Below are 20,074 nucleotides of genomic sequence, written 5' to 3' on the forward strand. Positions count from 1 at the left end.
AGGGGTGGAGTTTGATTTTTCAAACAGGTTGTTATTTTAGGAACGTTTTCTGAATATGGAAGTTGTGCCTTCATTTTGGCAATGAGAAAAGCCTGTATTTATGTCCTCTCATTGCTCATTTTTCCCCAAAATTTTCAGGGCTAGTTTAAAGATTTCTTACAGAAAAGCACCATGCACATACGTGGTATTTGATATGAAAACTACTGGAAAGGCTCTGATTCACAATCCAGTCTTGATTTCTAAGTTTAAGTGACAGAGAATCCAACCACTTGCTTCGGTAAGTTATTCCAAGCGTAAATTATCCTCAGTGTTAAAAATGTGTGCCTTATTTCCTGTCCAAGTTTATCTAGCTTCAATTTCCAACCATTAGATCTCATCATTCCTTTTCTGCTAGATTAAAAAGCCATCTAATATCAGAAACCTCTTCCGCATGTAGGTACATGTACACTGTGATCAAGTCACCGATCTTGGATAAGCTAATAAATTGAGCTTCATAACTCTCTCATTACTTGTTCTTTCTGCTCTTTACTGAAGACTTTCTGAATTGTGGCTGCTAGAGTTGGACACAGTGTTCCAGGAATGGCCTCCTAATGCCATATTCAGAGGTAATACCACCTTTCTACTCTATTTGACTCTCTGCTTATAGAATTGTGTTGGTTCTCAATGCACTTCAAGGTTATGTTCTACTCGTTATCAACCATGACCCGTAAGCCCTTTTCAATGTCACTGCATTGAAAAATAGTGTCTCCCATCTACATTCTTTGTCCCTAGATGTATGACTTTCCATTTGGATGTATTAAAGTATGTCATTCACTTTACCAACCAATCTAAGTCAACCTGTAAAACTGACCTGTTCACATTGTTTACCACCCCTCCAATTTGTGTGTCAACTTTCAATTTTTCCAGTAATGATTTTCTATTTTTGGTCCAGATTATTGATTAAAATAGTGAATTGCATTAGGCCAAGGACAGATCCTGTGGGATCTCATTGGATGATTCCCCATTTAAAATTACTTTTTGAGATCTATCAGTTAACCAGCATTTACTCTAATGTGGGCTACGCTGATTTTGTACATACTTTTTTAAAAGCAAGTTATGTATCTATTCTTTGACTACCTATAGGGTAGCTGTATAATAAGGAGTATTAGTAATTTATGGTATGAATGTGTTAATACAACATTAAATAAAAAAACAATTACAAAAAGTTCTATAAAACGTAACATTAAATACAATACAAAGTTTATTAAAAATAGGTTGCAAGTGAAATACAGTAGAAATGGGAAACTACAGCAGTTTTCATGTTTTTCCATAATAATGCACAGACAAATATGAAAAGCACTTTTACACATATTCACACTTGACCCGAATGCCCAATAGCGGCCAAATCCACTCAACTGAAGGTTTATATGTATTTTTTTGCGAAGCCTTTTCAGATTCTAGCAGCAACAGTATTTCAGCCACAGCATAAATTTTTTTTTTCTGAAGAAAAGAGTATTTGTCACTGTAAGGCTGCTAGTGTTCTCAAGATAAATTGGGAGAGGCTTGCTTTTCCTGATTAACAGACACAGCAAGCATGCAAATCCTTCATTAACACTTTCGATCGGTTTAATCTCCTACTTCATATTTAACAGGTGAAACGGTAAAAGCACACTTTCAAATAAGAAACCTGAAATATGTAAAAACAAATATTTACACTCCAATTTTCATTAACTTGCATTTATTTATCATACAACTCTTATTAAAAGTGATTTCTTTTCTAAGGCAGTGAAAGTCTACCCCTCTGTATTTGGAAGTGTGCATAAGTCCCTAAATATATATTTATAAGAGAACAATATGATACAGAAAAATCATCTAAAGCCCAATTTAGGGCTTTGCAAATAGAAAATTTGTTTGGAATCACAATATAATATTTTGTCTTAACATCACACAAAGAGAAACAAACTCTGATGAGGTCCTTATCCCCAACATCAGCCATATATGCATAGCTGAAGAAACAACAGTGGGAGCAACAAAAAGAATTCAACAATTTAAAATTAAATAAGGCTATTATAATGTGTAAAAATAGCTTGAACTGCTGAGAAGATTCTCTACAGTATATAACAATACAAGAGGATGCAAGTAAAACCAGATACACGAAGGACAGCTTGACTAGCACAACTTTCTCAATATTAATCATGGTGTGTGCTGTTAGGATAATAAGTCAAGCCATCTCACTGACAAATTCATATTTGCAGCCAGCAACATCATATTTGATGTTTCAAACATCAGTCTGACTGTATGCTATGCCATTTTTCTTCTCTAAAAGTAGTATGTAGCTCAGCTGCTATAACAAACTCTATCAATGATGCTCTGTGGCTAGTTGCTTAATACTCTCTCTGATACCCTCCTTGGCAAATGCATGCCTTAGTTCTGCTAGCTTTGGACCCGGAATCATTACCTCCATCTTGAACATTTAACATTTTGGTCCTAGCTATGATAGGGCCACTAAGGTAGCCTATTATCTATTGCTTGTTATATTCTGCTATTTCAATACAGTGTTAAACAAAACAAAACCCTAAGGTTTTTCATCTCCACAGTTTTGTTCTTGTTTTTTTTAAAAGGAGGTTTGTAAACCAAACACTTCATTTACAAGAGGGATGTATGTATGTATGTATATGCTCTTCCATGGTTATGGATTAAACAGTTTATGTTATGCATCTATTTTAGACTCAAATAAAACACCTATAGGATTAAAACTGTTTCACTCAAAGACTTTATCCTGTTACTCTAAAGCTAGGTAAGGATAAGAGGTTTTTACTGATATGCCTATAGTCTGTATGAACATCATACAGTATATCAAACATATATGTAAATTAGACCTTTGTAAAACAGCCCAGAGATTGGCTTCTGTGTCAAACAACCTATAGATATCAACAGCTAGTGCACAGATTAATTTAGGCAGTTCAAACTATTCTCACTCTCTGCTCAGCAGCTAAAACAAAGTATGTCTGTAAAAGACCAGGAAACAGAACTTATCTTTGACAAGTGCTACTTGGTCTATTGCAGAAAAAGTTAACCCTCAAAACAAAAGAAAAAAAGTGACCTTCACGTGATTCATATAATTAAAATTTTACAGTGCTTTAATTGTATAAACCACAAGCTCTTGGTAAAGTAATCAGTATTCACGCTATTGCAAAATCTTTAAATCTCAATTAACAGTCTTTGATACAGAGGAATCAAACTCACTCTTCACAGACAATACACTCTCGTCTTGAACAGCCCCATCCCATTCCCTTATTTTAGAGATCTTTCAGTAACATTTGATAGGTGCTTTCATCTTATTTTGTGTTCAACTCATTTTCCAGTTCCATTAATTTCCTAGAAGCCTTTACTTTATTGGATACATCCTGACCCTGGGAAAAAAGTCGTTGGCGCTCTCTGAATGTCAAGTTCTCTGGTGCGCCAGGTAAATCTGTATCTTGACTGAAAGAAACAAAAGGCTTGTTACAAAACTTAATTTTAAATGTCCTTTTATATCAAAGCTTTGCATCCATATAATCTTATCTGGTGCCCTCTTGCCTTCTAACTGGAAGATTCAAGTCCTGCAAGGTTCTTTCTTAATGCTGACACTACAGGGCTGTCATTCAGATGAGCCATTACACAGAGGTCATTTATGATGATCTCTGGTAGTTGAACATGTGGATGAGATTACCTGGCACTTTTCAAAAAGGATTAAAGGATGACTAAGGCCTAGTCTACACCAGCAAAGGTTTGCTGATATAGCTATACTGGCAAGCCCTCCTTATACAAATCAAAAGAGTTCTTTTGCCAGTATAGTTTATACTGGTTTTGAGAGTGAAATAAACTGGATAAAAGTGCTTTGGCAACTTTGGCCAACCAGTCATCAAATCAAATTTAAAATCACCCCCCTAACTGATATTGCTATACTGGCAAAGTTTCTAGTGTAGAGTGGCCTAAGTACTTCTGCTGCCTCCTCCTTCATCCTTGCTGCTACCTACCTCTCTGGTTAACTATTTCTGCCACACTGAGGGCTTGTCTACATCACAAAGTTGCAGCGTTGGTGAGGGGGTTACAGCGCTGCAACTTAGGAGGTGTACACATCTGCAGGGCATCACCAGCGCTGCAACTCCCTGTTTGCAGCGCTGGCCGTAATCCCGTTTTGTCTCGGGTGTAGAGGATCCAGCGCTCGTGATCCAGCGCTGGTAATCAAGTGTAGACACTTACCAGCACTTTTCTTGACCTCCGTGGAATAAGCAGGTATCCCAGCATACCTGAGGAAGCCTCTGGTAATCAAGCTGGTCTCCTTCCCCGGTTTGCTCTCGCGTTCCCCGATCCCCCGTGCAAGCAGGTCTCCTTCCCTGCGGTTTGCAGGGGGGTTCGGGGAACACGAGAGCAAACCGCGGCGAAGCTGGTCTGCTTCCCCGGTTTGCTCTCGCGTTCCCCGAACCCTCCTTGAAGCCGCCCAACAGCGCTGCAGTGTGGCCACATCTAACACCACTTGCAGCGCTGGTTGCTGTAAGTGTGGCCACTCTGCAGCGCTGGCCCTATACAGCTGTACTAATACAGCTGTAACAACCAGCGCTGCAAAATTGTAGATGTAGACAAACCCTGAGAGAACTCAGTTCTGTGTCCCCCCTCCTCCCTCACCAGCTAATATGTCTGGAACTGTGGCCCTTACCCAGTCAGACTTGGCTCCACTTAAGGCTCACCAGAGTGAGTCTCTATTCTGTGAACCCTACAAAGTGCACAGTGGCCATCACAACACCTTTTCAACTTACAATGTGCAGGAACCAAATTAAAGGCTCTGGTAGTATCCTTGCCTCAGCCAATGTGAACCTTCAATACACTATGCAGCTAAATTAGCCACAGATGCATGTGCAATGCAGTCTTCGTTAGCTGTCCACTTCACAAGCTTAGTAAAAATCCCATATAAAGTGTACTGTGTTGCTTCCTGTGTGTGCAAATTTATAATCTGGTTGAGGTAGTAAAAAAAATAAAAATCTTGTGATGACTGCTCTGTTTACTCACACAATCACAACACTAATTTACTTTAAAATACCACATGCATGAAAAGGCATATAAAACCAAATTCTATTTTGTGATATCCAAGATATCCCAGAACCAACTGTAAAATTGTTTTACGCTGTCCTGCATATTCTTAACACTCTCTGAAAATCTTTTCTAGGCTTAAATAAGAGCTTTTGAATTCACTATCGAGGAAGATTTACATAGATATAGGTATAAAATGGTATTATCAAAATTAAAAATATTCTAGAGATCAGCTAATTAGTCTGAATACAGATTAATATTTTATGAGTCTCTTTCTCATTTCACCTTTTAGATCTTTTCTCTCTTGGATCCCGATAAACTTCATGGACTCCAACAATTGCTCCTGTTGATCCAGTGTAAGAATTTGGTCCTTATGCAAAATAATATAAAAGTTATAGTTGAAGGATGGCAGTTATAATACAAAACAAGTTTCTATTTATTTTTAAAAAGGTGCAGTGCTCTTTGCAAGAGTGAAACTCTCAAACTATGGTTTCTAAACTTTGTAAAAGGAATTAAAAGTACTGTTTTGGAGGTTTGCCTGAATGCTAGAACAATGATTCAGTTAAGAGCAGTCAGTCTCTTCCTAAAACTGCAACTTTGCCTGATAAATAATAAAATTAAGGGGTAAGAAAGCAAATTATATTTGGAACAAACTGACATGTATCAAATCATGATAAAGTTACTTATCTTGTGGCTCATTTATGATAATGCAGAAATTAAATCAAATATTAAGTGTCTAGATTATGTGCATCTAAAATTTTTCTGTGGAACTCTGTCACAAGGTTTTATTGAAGAAAGAACAGCAACTCCAGCTAATTTAACTAGGATAAATATTACTAGCATTAGTAAGTGCCAGTATGACAATTCCAATTTTCTTAAGTTATTTCATCTTTATTTAGCCAGGTTGTGAAAAATATTTGGAAAAACTCTGTAACCTGTAATGTTTAGACGATGACTATTCATGTCTCATTTCTGTAGTTATTTGTCTTGTTTCATACAAACACTTAGAGCACTGCACCTTTAGTTTTAAATTCATATAAGATACACAGTTTTACATAATATATTAATCCCCTCCAAAGGCAACAAGACTAAACACAGGTTTCTAATAAAAAAGTTTTATCATCATAGTCCGTTTTTAAGTATGTTTCTTAAATCACCGGTATTTTTAGGACAGTCAAATTAACTGTCATGATTCTCATATTGGTTTTCAGATATTTTTGGTCTCCTGACATAGGATATGTCATGTCTTGTGAGCCTTTCTCCAAACAGAAAGAAATGTTTGATTCTTCCACTGGTGTATTTTGAACCGGAGATAATTAAAAGGTTAAATGTCAGTAAAAGAATAGAACTCATTTGGATATTCATATATTGTACTCATTTAACAATTGAATACTGTAAATTACAATAGTTAGCTAAAAAGGAGTAGCTCAAATCATATTTAAAACACTTTTAATACTTAAAGTAATATGAAGAATTAATTATCTTTTGTTCAGACCTAAATCCCATATATCTGACCATCACCTCCCCTCTAACTTTGAAAAAGTCTAGGTCTGAAGTCGGCTTTTCACATCCATATCTAATTTTGTTAAAATTGGTCAGATTTTATTCCTCAATTTGATGAAACCAATGTTTTAAGTCAGTTCCTTAAGTAATCCAGTGGAAGAAGCTGGGAGAGTGCCGTTTGCAGAAGCGTGGTTTACCAATGTCAGCATTTATAGCAGAAAAGAGCTGTAAAGAACAATAATGTGACAGTGCTAATGAGATGGACAGATGGTAACTGCACAACGAATTCTGCATTTTGTGCAAATGGCTTTGTACTTTACATAGGCAGTCTTCACAGAAGCTTGAGCAATCAGATGGAGTGTTTAACCTGTTCCTATAGACTATTTTAAAAGTGTGAAATAAAGTAATCAAGATTAATTGTATGGCTTATGTATTAAGGTTATTAAAGGTGGAACATCATACTACGATGTTCCTCAACTGTTACCAAAACCCATATAACTGGTGGGAAATGTATTACAGCCCGCCAGTTGGTAACATAATAAAATACACTGTGTAATCTATTTCAATATCCTTTACAATGAGATAACTTTACCTGGGCATTCTAAAAGGTCAAATTAGAAATAGTCAGGATGATAGCCTGACTGGCTCAGTCTTGCCAATGTAATCAAATACTGGATAAGTCTAGTGAATGTAATTTCTCTTTTTTCCATAGTACAGAGTGTGGCTTGGGAAGACAACGGGCAGGATGGCTGATTCCTTCAGAATAAATTTTGAGACCACTTTAGGAATGAACTTGGGGTGGAGTCTCAGCACCACTGTGTCCTTATGGAAAGTCATATTGGGACATTTGGCTATAAGAGCCTGAACTTCACTCATTCTTCTGGCTGTGGTCATAGTCATTAGGAACACTGTCTAGTGAGAGGTGATGCAAGAAGCATTCAGAGAGGCTCAAATGGAGGCTCCATGAGCCCCAGGAGTATATTGAGGTCTTAAGCAGGGGTAGGTTCTCTCACTGGTGGGTAAATATGTAATAGCCCTTTGAAAAACTTCAATACTATTGGATGAGGACAGACTTAACACACGAACGGACAGGTGGATGGTAAGCTGACGTTGCCACGAGGTGGACCTTAAATGAGTTGACTGCAAGGCCAGCTGGCTTTAAATGCAATAGGCAGTCAAGCATCCTAGTTCAGGGGCCTGAACTGGGTTCAGACCATATTGAGCTACCAATATCAAGAGCCTCTTCCTGCTCTGTATCAAGATCTCCTATTCTTGTATGGAACAGTAGCTGTCTGTTGTACTCAGCCAGTCGAGAGCCACACAGTCAAGCAAGTATAGTGACTTTGGATCCGGATGGAGCATATGACTATGGTGCTGGGGGATCAGATCCAGGATAGGTGGTTGAATGGACATCTGTAATAGGTCTGTTAGACAAAACTGCTTTGGCCAACATGGAGCTATGAGAATTACTATGGCCATGTCCCTTTTCTTCTTGGGAATCGCTGGAAAGGCACAGAAGCAGGCCTGTTCACCTGCAGGAGGAAGACATCCAGCAATGACCCTGGACTCAGCCCTCCTCTGAAGCAGAAGTTCTGACACTTGGCATTGTCCCTGGTGGCCAAAAAGTTTATTATGGCGGACTCCCCATGATGGAATATTATTCCAATGATGAATCTGTGCAGGGAGCATTCATGATTGGTCACAGATTGCCTGCTCAGGAAGCCTGCTAGATTGTCGCTGACTCCTGGAAGGAATCTATTCTGATGGCAACCAGTCCAGAATTTGATGGCCTTCATGCTAAGGGGTGATGAGCAAGTGCTCCATTGTTTATGTAGTGCATAGCTGTCATGTGTGTGAAAATCTGTACTACTGAATATGAGGACAGGCAGGAATGCAATACAGGCTAGTTTGATGGCTCTGAGCTCCAGCACATTCATAGATAATCTCATATTGCCTAAAGATCAGGTTCCTTTAATTTTTAGTTTGCCCAAATGAGTCCCCCAATCTGTTCCTAATGCATCCATGATCGGTGTCTTTGTCAGGGATGGGTACTGAGACATGTATCCATTCCATGTCTTTACGGGTTCCAACCACTAAACCAATTCTGCAGTGATGAGACATCAGACGGAAAGAAGGTCTCTGTGCCATCATAAGGGAGTACACTGACATGAGCCAGAGCTTAAGTCTGTCAAGTGGTGTTATTTACATGCATGCCAACTTGTGGCCTAACGCTGCAAGACATGTTTGTACTGTCAGCTATGTTTCATGTTAGCTGAAGTATGAGTGCTTGTATTGACTAGGACCTGTCCTTAGGCAGGTATGTTCTTTCTGCTCTGAGTCAGTCACATCGTTCACTAGGAAGCGTAGCTGTGTGAACGGATATAGTGCATTCCAGGATTGCTGGTGCCTTCCACTGAGGCCTGCCTCTGAACAGGCAGCCATCCAGCCTTACCTTCACAAAGGAGCCACTACTACTTCTAGGCATTTCACAGGTATACTTGGTGCTGCAGAAAGTCTGAATGGCAGATCCTTGTTCTGTCAGGGATTTGGTCAGACTGTAAATCTCAGGTACTTCCTGTGGGCTGGGTGGCTCTATGGAAGTATGCATCTTGCCGCTGAAAGCAAGGAAGCAGTCTTGAGCCTGAAGAGATGGGATGTTGGAGGCAAGGCTTATCATCCTGAACCTGAGGTGGTGCACGTATTTGTTCAGTCTCCTCAAGAGTAGGATGAAATCACCCCTTCTTCAGGATAAGGAAATATCAGTAATAGAAAGATTCTTGCCCTATAATCCTGAGGATCTTCATCTGTGGATCCTAGATGAAACAAGGCAACTTTTTGAAACAGGCTCTCGTAAGAAAGGTCCCTGAAGATGGGCAGGAACGGAGGGTTGATGGGGGATGGGTGGGAGTGAATGAGTTAGCTGTGGGCAATTGCCAACACCATTTGATGGAGATATTGGTCCAAGCCCAATGGAATGGAATGGAGCAAGTCTGCTCCCAAAGACCACTGATGTCTCCTGATCAGTTCTGATGTGACTCCTCACATTCCTGTCAAATGTGCTGCCTAGTTGATGGGCTGGGTCACAGAGAAGGCAGAAGATGGTCATTTCCCTGAGTATCACCATCATTTTCATGGTGGGTACTCTGGTTGCCTATCCTGAGAATCAGGATGTGCCTACTATCTCTGCTAAGGCTGATATTTGTATGGTATCCTTAAGATGGTGGTGTATAAATTTCCAGTGACCTTGGGGAGGATCATGAGTCTTTTACAAAATGAACCACTTCATCCGTTCTTTTGCTCAAGAGCTTCATTACCTCAAACAGGAGGTCTTCTTTTATGGTCTCTTAGCCCTCTCTTTAATATCTCAGATGCTAATAGCCAAGAGGCCTGCCTCATGGGTCACAACCTTGGTTACCAACCTCACAGGTGTTAGAGGTGTTCATGGATAGCTATAGGATTGTTCTGGCAACACTTAAAATGATTTAATCCCTCAGTGTCCCAAGATACTTTTGACAGGAAGAGAGTCACCTTTTCCCAGATCAGGAAGTCAAACTGGCAAACGCCATTTGGGAGTTTGCCACATGGAGTTGCAGTGAGGTGGATGAGTAGGTATCGCATTCGAACAGGTCTACCTTTTGGGGATTTTTCTCTTTGGGTGTGCCTTTCATCAATTTAGATATTTCCTGCATTATTGCAACTACCAACAATACTGGATTTGGGTGGGAGTGACAGTGGCCAAAGCTTTTTGGGGGGAACCTGGTAACACTTCTCCACCCACTTAGATGTGGGCTGAATGGTAACTGGGGTTTGTCAGAGCTCCTTAGATGGTTCTAGTATGCCCTCACTCATGAGAAGTGCAATCCTAGGTGATACAGTCAAAATGTTGACTTTATGGGATTTCTCTTGTATGAGTGTTGTTTCAGTATGTATTATCTCAGTGATAGAAAATAAGAAATCCTCCAAGTATTTAAAATAGTCAATTGCTGGGGCAGAGGCTGGTATACCAGTCTCACTGAACAACTAATGAGTATTATTTCAATGGAGAATGGGAATGCTACTGTTCTTTTGCTGCTCACACCACTGGATGCTGACACTGCAGTCTGTTGTTGGTGGCCTGTGTAGTGATGCCACTTGACAGCCTAATCTCCTCCTTTTTTTGGACAAACGGGGGGTGGGGGGGGGAGATCTGCTGTAGGACACATCAGAGGATGGTCCCTAATATGGCCAGGAAAGTATGTTATATTAGTATGACGTGGTTGTGGCTGATTGGCTCAGTGCCATTACCATCTCTTTTGTGGTGAAGCTTTGTGAGAAGGCTCTCCAGTACAGGCTTCTACGGTTGCTCTAAAAAAGCATGGGAGAGGCATCTCTGTTCAATACCAGGAAAAAGCATAATCAGACATTGGTGAAGAAGAATACTCTTCAAATGATGGTGCTTTGGGGCAATGCCTCAAAGCCCGCTCCAGTGCCAGGTGCCATTCTGTTACCAACGATGTCAATGGAGGGATCTTGATGCTTTGAGAGCATCTCTCTGGTCCCTAACTGGCACTGAGGCCTTCACTGGTGCCAATGTCAACTTCCTGTGCATCACTCCTGCCTTAGCAGAGGTCTTATATATCCTGTCCTTGGAAGAACGGTGGTTCTCCTCCTTATACAATGGTGTGTCTCAAAGTTTGAAGTCATATATGGATTCCGCCTTTTGATCTTGTCCTTGTGCTGGAGGATCAGCCTCAGTTCTGAATCTGCTGCTGTGATGATTGGTGTGTTGGAACTGGTCTTGGTGTAGCAGCAACCCAAACCAAAGGCCCCAGTGCCAAAACAGGCTGTGTAATGCGGCTAGTGCCAATTTTGATGACATCTTTTCCTGTTTTCCTTTCATGTCTGGCCCCTAGACTGTATTGTCTGCTTGAGGGAAAAGTAGTTGACAGTGACCCTTTTGGTACCTTGGAGATGGTAGTCTCCTTCAGGTGTGACAAGACGCTCAACCACCGTTCAAGTAGGTGTAGTTTTAGCCACATGTTCCTTGATATGCGGAGTCCTTGGGGAGGACTTGCACACTGAACTGTCCTTCAGACAAACCAGACATTGACCGTGCCCATGGACCAGGGGGATGAGTTGGTTGCAGGCTGGGCAGGGTTTGAAGCCTGAAGATTCAGAGTCCACCATGATGGTTGATGTGAGAGGCATCACCCCACCATACAGGAGGTTATGGATTGTTTTTTGTGGGATCATCCAAATTCAAGAAAATAGAGAAGAAGGATGAAAATAGATTTTCTTTACCAAAAACTACCTGAGAAAAGGACAAATATAATTAGGAGAAGAAGGTCGGACACTCACTGGATTCCATCTTGCTGCCATGGGTGGTAAAAGGGAACCGAGGGAGGGTTGTGGCCACTCCACTTCCATGCCCTCACATAGGAGAGCAAAGAGGCATAGAATACATGTGCAGCCCCAATGGACACTATTTTAAAAAATCCTATGCATGATGCACACACACGTGCCCATGTATAATGAGATCCATACTGACACATACTCAAAGACTCAAGTGTTATGAACTTTCTCCTACTTAGCCATGGTATCCAAAAAAATCTAGCACTGAACTTCAGTCTGTGATACCATCCAGGTTCTGGGTACAGTCAGAAGAAAAGCCGTAGTGCTTTGCAGGCAATGGATGGTGCTAAAATTAATGCAACTAAATTGCTAATAAAGCTCTAATTACCAGTGTAGTTGTGTGCTTGCAGTGTAAAGGGAAAGAGAAGGAGACTACAAAGGAACATAAGACAGGCTGGGAAGAGGGAAGAAGCAGGAAGAAAAGCACTTTAATGGAAAAATAGGTTCTTGCCCCCAGGCATAAGGTAACTTGCGCTATAATGCAGAAATATAATGACTACTATGTGCTGCCTAGAAAATTGTTTTCATTACATCCATAAGCCCCAAATAACACCTTAATTTTGAATATTTAAGATTTAAAAGTGTACAAGGGACCTTTGAAAGCCATTTGCACACCATATTTAAATCAGTAGGAGTCCCCCTTGTGTCAAGTAGTGAAAGCAGAAGAAAAGCCCTCCCTCCCTCCCCATTAATCAGAAAACGTATTTTATACTTTCAGAGAAAACATGTATAGAAGCAACAAGGGCACAGCCAACAAAATAGAAGAAGAAACAATTACTGAGACGGTGCAGAATGAAAGCCAAAACCAACAGTACTTGGAACTGGTTGAGCAACAGTCAAACTGATTGTTTTTCCTTCATTGTGTGAAAGGTGGGATTTTGAGAGAGTCTGGTAAGGAACAAGGAAATTCGAAAGATTATAACGTTTACAAATAGGAGCATTCACATTGATATCAGGATTAAAGTTAGATCACCAAGCTGAGAATAGTGACCAAGTGGGGAAAATAAATAAATCAATCAATCACAGAATAAGTGATTATATCTACAGCACCACAGTGGGAAATGTGCAGATAGATTTGTAGAGAGAGATTTTGATTTCATTTTTTTGTTTCTACCTTTTGAGCTGCTGGGATGGAAGAAACTTGGTTTGTTTGATGGGGAAGGGGGATGACTTGTTTTGGAAGCAGTACTGTTGGCATTGACTGAGGGTGGCTGGAATGAGGTGGAAAGAAAGATGCCATCTGAGACTGGGCGCGGCTGGCGGAAGAGCTGCTGTGGCGGAAGGGTGGCAGGAGGAAGGTCACCATAAGATTTTCTTGTGCTGGAGTACTTATCCTGACCTGTTAGAGTGGAATCCTCCTCCTCATCATCATTGTATGCAACAAACTTGGCAGTATAAACTGTGTCAGGGGAGAGGACCTGTGTTTTGAGGTAAGAGGTGTTTCGCTGAGGTGGGGGAGGAGGAGCATTAGATGAAGGGGGTGGGGGTGGGAGCTCATATTCCCGTGGAAGCGGAGGTCTGTACAGACCAGGCTCGTCAGGTTCCAGTAATCTTCGTTCTGCCTCATCATGCTGTCTACGCCTTTCAGCTTCCAAACGGTTATAATACTCTTCCTCCTGTCGCCTCTGTAGGTTCGTAGAAAAGAAAAGTGCAGTGATCAGAACAAGAGAAACATTTAAACATAGGATGGGTTCATCTCCCTCCACAAGAGCACTGAACAGATCCTCTCATCTCCCTTCCCCTGCCATGGGAAAGGAAACCATTCCAAATCATTATACAAAATAAGAGTATATTTACTAATGTGAAAATGACAGAATTGTCCAGTAACACAATGTTAATTTTGAGTTATTTCTGGAGCTGATGCGTGCTCTATGCTGACAACATACTTGTGTTAACAGAAATAAAGCTGTACTGACTAAAGGAATTCCTTGCACTCATCTTTCATAAAGTTAGAGTTGATAAAGTAAGCATTTAGCAAAGCTGCAAAGTATTTAAGAACGAATGAAAACAAATAAAATGGGTCATCTTAGAAAGGAACTTTGGAAGAGAGTACAACTTTGCCTTATCCCTCCTGAATAGTCATCAACAGACCTTTTGAGGTCACTGAGTCTACAAGCCTAAGCTATAGACACTAGAAAAATAACTTCATGCAAAGATAAGTTGCGACTTGTGCAATTTAATTTTTTAAAACAATGCTTTATTAAATCTCTTGAAGTGTCTTCTACAAGTTCATGAAGAAAATGCTATGCCCATGATGTTTCTATAGGGCCATAATAAAAATAATCTGAACTGAACTCTTGTGTGAACCTGACAAAAACAGATGTTCATAATAAGGTACAGTACGTATTATTTGAACTCTACCATCTCTCAGAAGCTACCCGGTGACTACCATGTGAGACCAGTTTCCTATATTTTTCCAGTTTAAAGAGTTTTTATTGTTCTGTGAAATAACTTAATTTTCATCAGCACCCGTCAGAACTCCATTGTGAGCTAATAGATACTGATCTATTTTGGACTTTCACTACAAACTGTGAAGGTCAAATTCTATCATTTCTTGATTCACTAACTACCGAATATTTGTATTTTGCAATCACATAGATAAAACATTATTTCTTGTTAAATGAAGGATGTATAATACAGCTTCTTAAAAAAAACTTCTTGTAGTTTGTGGCAGGGTGCCTAGAGTTTTGGATACACATCTTTTTTTAAATTTAAATCAAAATAAGTAAATAAATACCCTTCTTAAACAGTCCAAGAATCTTCTTAACTAAAGAAGTCAGAGCCAGTTACCCTTCTATTGGTTATGTACAAAATACTATTTTCCATTTTGAAGAGTATTTAGGTGGCACTAAATTTGTAACAATCTCTGTCTGGGACTTATATGCAACTGTCTCTGGGATAGATCAGATTTGCCAGTCATAAAAGCCTTTCAGCTGTAGGTGACCCAAATATCATTAGAATGTACCACATCACCAAAGTTAGAGATGGAGAATATCTATTTATTACTGATCAATCTTATCCACCATCCACCTCTGACTTTCCTATGATATGACCTCCACTACTTTGCTGAGTCCAGTTGTGTGTGTGATATCCCAGTGAGGAGGTTGTTATGACTTCCCTTGGAAAACTATTCTGTTCTAGATTTTTTTTTCCTCATTGTCAGCCCATTACTCCTAGATCACTGAAAAACAGGTCTTAGAGCTTTTAAACTTTTTCCCTACTTGATCTTCCCAGCAGGAGCTCCTCCTATCATTAAAACATCCATCTCCATTCTGAAATCACAGTTTCACTAAAATCCAAGTTTTCATTCTGAAGAATCCTGATTGCCACTGCTCAAGCAACAGCTTACAGTGGGTGGGATGGTTCTACATCTACCACATTGAGAGTCAAATAAAAAGATTGAGATATTAAGAAATTTATCACAAAAATTTAAAAAACTCATACATGATTTTTAAAGGGATCCAAACATCTGGAGTTTTGGAGTGTATCTAATTGTATAGAGATCCAATTTCTTGCTAGATCACATTCAGGTCTAATAGCTTTCTGCATAAAAGAACCAACTCCTAGTAATTTTTTTCCAGATTCAAACAAAAGTAACAAAAAAAAAGTGGAGCATTCTTTCCACTTTTCCATCTCTGAATTCCATATAATATATTTTTCTTTTCTTATAAAAATAGGTCTTTCTAAAACCTACTACATCAAACAAACATCGCAGTTCTTTGTTTCTGCTTTTAAGAACACTGATTTTTAGTGAATTACAATAAAGTAACCAAAGGCAATACAAAGCTCTTCTATTGAGTCACTATAGTCTCAGGTGCTAAAACCCTGCATTAAGTTCCAGGATGATTACTGCTGGGGCAGGCTGGCAGGTCAGTCAGCTCCAACCCAGACAAAAGCAGCATGGGAATGTCTCTTTCAGGCAGAAGAAACTAGAAAGCCAAGGTAGAAAAGGCTCTGAAGGTGAACTCTAGCAGTGACAACCAAGCTCAGGGAGGACACTTAGGGTATGTCTTCACTACAGGCCAGATTGGCCGGAAGCAATCGATCCAGCAGAGATCCATTTATTGCGCCTAGTCTAGACATGATAAATCGATTCCCGAGTGCTCTCCCATCAACTCCTGTACTCCAGCTTGGCGAGAGGCGCAAGCAGAGTCGATGGGGGAGCAGCAGCAGTCGACTCACTGCAGTGAAGACACCCTGGTAAGTCGATCTAAGTACATCAAATTCAGCTACGTGAGCATAACTTAAATCGACTCCCACCCCCAGTGTACACCAGGCCTAAGCCTGAGATTATTTCTGTTGTGTTATTGTTTGAGAGTTACCAATAAATACAAAAGCTATGAAGGATATGAATCTGGACATTAACTCAGCGTCTGTCTATTCTATTTTGGATGGTAGAGGGTCTGAGCCCATGAATATTATCATCATGTTAATATATTCAGCTCCCCCCCACAGCAAAACCAAATTGTTAATGGTCAGGCTAAGTAGGTGAAGCCTACAAAGAATTCTTGATGCACTCAGAAGACCATAACCTTTTCTTCAGCCTCTCTCTTGGTCCGCTCCTCCTCCTGGCGCCGGCGCTCTTCTTCTTGCCTGGCCCTATCTTCTGCTTCTCGTTTACGCATCTCTTCTAACTGTTGCTGCCGTCTGCGCTCTTCATCCTGTAACTAACCAAGACTTGTCTTTAATTGTTTATGAAATCACCTCACCCTGGATAAGTCAGAGAGCACATACCTAGAGCATTCATTTTAAAAATTGACCAGTTTAATGGAAAGCACTACACTACAGCAGATCAATAATGTTTTCCCTGTCCAACTATGATTATATTTTCCCTGAAAGTCCCTAAAAACCATAGAGAACTTCTAATAATTGTTGCACATAAAGGATGAGAAATGTATAGGAGGGAATGTACTGCTTACTTTTCGCTGCTGAATTGTTACAACAGCTGTACACAAAGAGACACACTTTGGGGGACACAAACTCTGCAGCTCCACCTACATTTTGGCATTATGGGAAATTCTACATATAGTTAACTAGAATGAATCAGCGGAACTCTATTAAAATACTACCTTGCTAGTATGATTGTACATATGCGTACTGAACCCCTACAGAGGTACCATTTGACTTACGGTCCAGACCACTTCAACAACAAGAGTTGCACGGGTGAACTGAAATTAGACATTTGGAATCAACATTCCACAGCTTCAACAGCTAACTGTGTTTATTTTAGATTGGGATTTAAGCATTGAAAAATCTTGACTTTTTAGTCATGGGGTCAAGCCATTTAAAGTAAGAGGCTCATGTGGCAAGTCTACCAATACCCTCAAAAGATAAATAAAAAGTCTCCCAGTGTTTCTACAACAGATGCGCACTAGGAAAACAGACGACAAAGCAAGGCTTTGGCTCCTTGAATCTAACATTGCTAATATATAAGCCTTAGACAATTGTATAGACATTTATCTAACAGACATTATAACAATGCACTGCTCAGACAAATTAGCACCACTACAAATATAATTGTCCCACTTGCCCGCCCCCCCCCGGTCTGGGAGGCCCTGGGATAACAACTACTCCTCTACCTCGATATAACGCTGTCCTTGGGAGCCAAAAAATTTTACCGTGTTATAAGTGAAACCACGTCATATCGAACTTGCTTTGATCCACTGGAGTGTGCAGCCCCGCCCCCCCCGAGCACTGCTTTACCACGTTATATCCAAATTTGTGTTATATCGAGGTAGAGGTGTATCTCTAAAATACAGAAATTATCTGCCATCGAGTCATGTTTTTTATTGCTATGAGCTTATATTTTTACATTAAACTTTTCACAGTAAGATTTATTAAATTGATTTTATGTCTGTGTTTCCTAAAGTTGTCATAATGTTTACATGTGATTTTCTGCTAAATATATTCAGTCTGCTCTTGTTCATAGTCAAGCAGTTTATGCACATACATGGCATGTCTACACTGAAATTAGACACCCATGGCTGGCCTGTGCCAGCTGACACAGGCTCATGGGGCTTGGGTTAAGGGGCTGTTTAAGGGCAGTGTAGATGCTGGGGATCCAGCTCCAACCAAAGCTCTAGGACCCTCCCACCTTTTAGGGTCCTAGATCTTGCGCAGCAGTCCGATCATCTATATACCCTGACAGAATACAGCAATAGTGGGAAAATGGAACTTTAGAGACAATTATATTTCTGCAGGGAACCTTCATATAAGGGATCTAAATTCTCTCCCTATTTCCCATCTATTTGAGCACGTAACTCCCATTAACCAACAGAAGGGAGGATATGCATTTGAAGACAAAAGACTTTTTAAACTTTCATTTTGACATCCAGTGTGTCAAATACTGAGTGAAGGCTTCCTAATGTTGCAATGGATTTTTTTTACACTGAATCTAAACTATTCTATTGTTCCAAGAGCACTGTTGTCTCATATACCCTTACATGCATGACTAAGTCAGCTGATTATCAAGCATGCATTTCAAAGCTGAGAATTCCTCTGATTAGATGGTCAAAGTTACAAACATCAGAGTGTGCCAATCTTTCAGGACCAGTTCATGGTCGTCAAAGTGATTGATATTTTTTTTTTAAATAAAAATGATTTAGTATTCATATTGGCATGTATCTGGTGAATATTTTTCAGAGGATAATAATAATAATAATAATAATAATAATAGGAGATATACCAATCTCCTAGAACTGGAAGGGACCTTGAAAGGTCATTGAGTCCAGCGCCCCGCCTTCACTAGCAGGACCAATTTTTGCCCCAGATCCCTAAGTGGCCCCCTCAAGGATTGAACTCACAACCCTGAGTTTAGCAGGCCAATGCTCAAACCACTGAGCTATCCATCCCCCTTCAAAGGATGTAACCTTTGAACTCCAGTTTTAGGAAAGTAAGTGGCTTTTATAGTTCTTGACACTGCACAAAGGTAGAGGGAAGGCTCAAATACACTCAGTACAATAGGGAAAGCAACTAAAGTTTTTATAAAATATCTGTTATAAAAGAATAGATCTGTTAATTAAAAAACCTTATCACAATTAAAAGCCTATTGGAGTAAAGATCTCTTCTTCCCTTCCCCCTTTTACAACAATTCACCAATTTAGCATAAGAATTAATCTTATGGTACCAAATAATGATATGGAAGGGCAGGAGAGATGAAAAATTCAGAAAAAAATGTCCTCAAGAAAAATACTTTTTTTCCCACTTAAAGAAAAAATTGGCAAAAATAAGTCCTAATGAGAGAATAAAGGAGAACTTTTTGACTTTGTCCCAAATGCTTAAAGAGAAATATCTGTGTTTCTAGAGCATCAAAATAAGAAAAAACCCTATGCAATACGCCAATTTTGGAGTTGAAGTCAATGTGTCGACTATAGCAATTTTGGAAGGACAGCTGCATCAGGTAGGAATGTGCCAGCCAGATCAGAGGCTATTCTAGACCTAAATCCTAGGAAACAGGCCAAGAGTGAGAAATAAGGCTGAAGTGGGAGAGAATTGAGTGATCACTACAAGATGACACCTCATTTCTGTATGACCTACATAACTAGCTTCTATTTAGCAGTAGTCACACAACAAGAAAGGACTGTTGAGATGGCAAGGATCTCCATTCTGCTTGAAGCAATTAGCTTTTGTGACTGTGTACAACAACGGTGTACTATACTAACTCTACAAGCAGTGAGTAAGGCCCATTTAATTCCTAAATTTTCAAAACACTGAAGAAAATTTACCCACAAGTCCCATTTACCTCAACAGGACTCTTGCAATTAAGATTCCCATGCAGGAGTTTGAACATTTAGAGTTTTTTTTTTTGTTTTGTTTTTTTAGAAGTTCACACATCTGTCTGTTCTGACATTCAGTTAAAGGGATACCTGTCAATATAACTTCTCAAGACGCACAGTACAGCTCAAGACCCACAACACTGCTTACGTGAAGAGAGACATGTTACATGTAATATGAAAACAAGTTCATTTGCTCTATATTCAGTACCTTCCCTTAAGTATTTTTTTGTTAAAATAGTAAAGAATAGAAAAGAGGAGCCATATATGCAGACATACAAGAGTAACTGTAATAGATCACTAGATATAGAAGCATGAACTTTCCCTTCTCCTCTATCCTAGGTAGGTTAGTTTACCAT

At 39.7% G+C, this 20,074-nt stretch overlaps 1 protein-coding gene across 25 annotated transcripts in view; it reads right to left on the reverse strand.

Moving 5' to 3' along the window:
• Window positions 1-1,222: 1,222 nt before the first annotated feature.
• The window catches only part of AFDN (afadin, adherens junction formation factor), a 214,021-nt gene continuing 195,169 nt past the window's right edge, over window positions 1,223-20,074 (reverse strand). For 10 of the 25 annotated variants that reach the window (XM_050948994.1, XM_050948986.1, XM_050948992.1 and 7 more), the window contains 4 exons: window positions 16,476-16,610; window positions 13,058-13,568; window positions 5,335-5,419; window positions 1,223-3,462 (listed from right to left, as the gene is read on the reverse strand). In XM_050948994.1, the coding sequence (XP_050804951.1) occupies window positions 3,318-3,462; window positions 5,335-5,419; window positions 13,058-13,568; window positions 16,476-16,610 (876 nt within the window). In that variant the 3' untranslated portion in view covers window positions 1,223-3,317. Of the gene's footprint in view, window positions 3,463-5,334; window positions 5,420-13,057; window positions 13,569-16,442; window positions 16,611-20,074 lie in introns of those variants that run through there. The other 15 variants (XM_050949007.1, XM_050949003.1, XM_050949002.1 and 12 more) reach the window with 5 other exon arrangements.

This window comes from Gopherus flavomarginatus, chromosome 4, assembly GCF_025201925.1.
Source record: "Gopherus flavomarginatus isolate rGopFla2 chromosome 4, rGopFla2.mat.asm, whole genome shotgun sequence".
NCBI classification, from domain to species: Eukaryota; Metazoa; Chordata; order Testudines; family Testudinidae; genus Gopherus; species Gopherus flavomarginatus.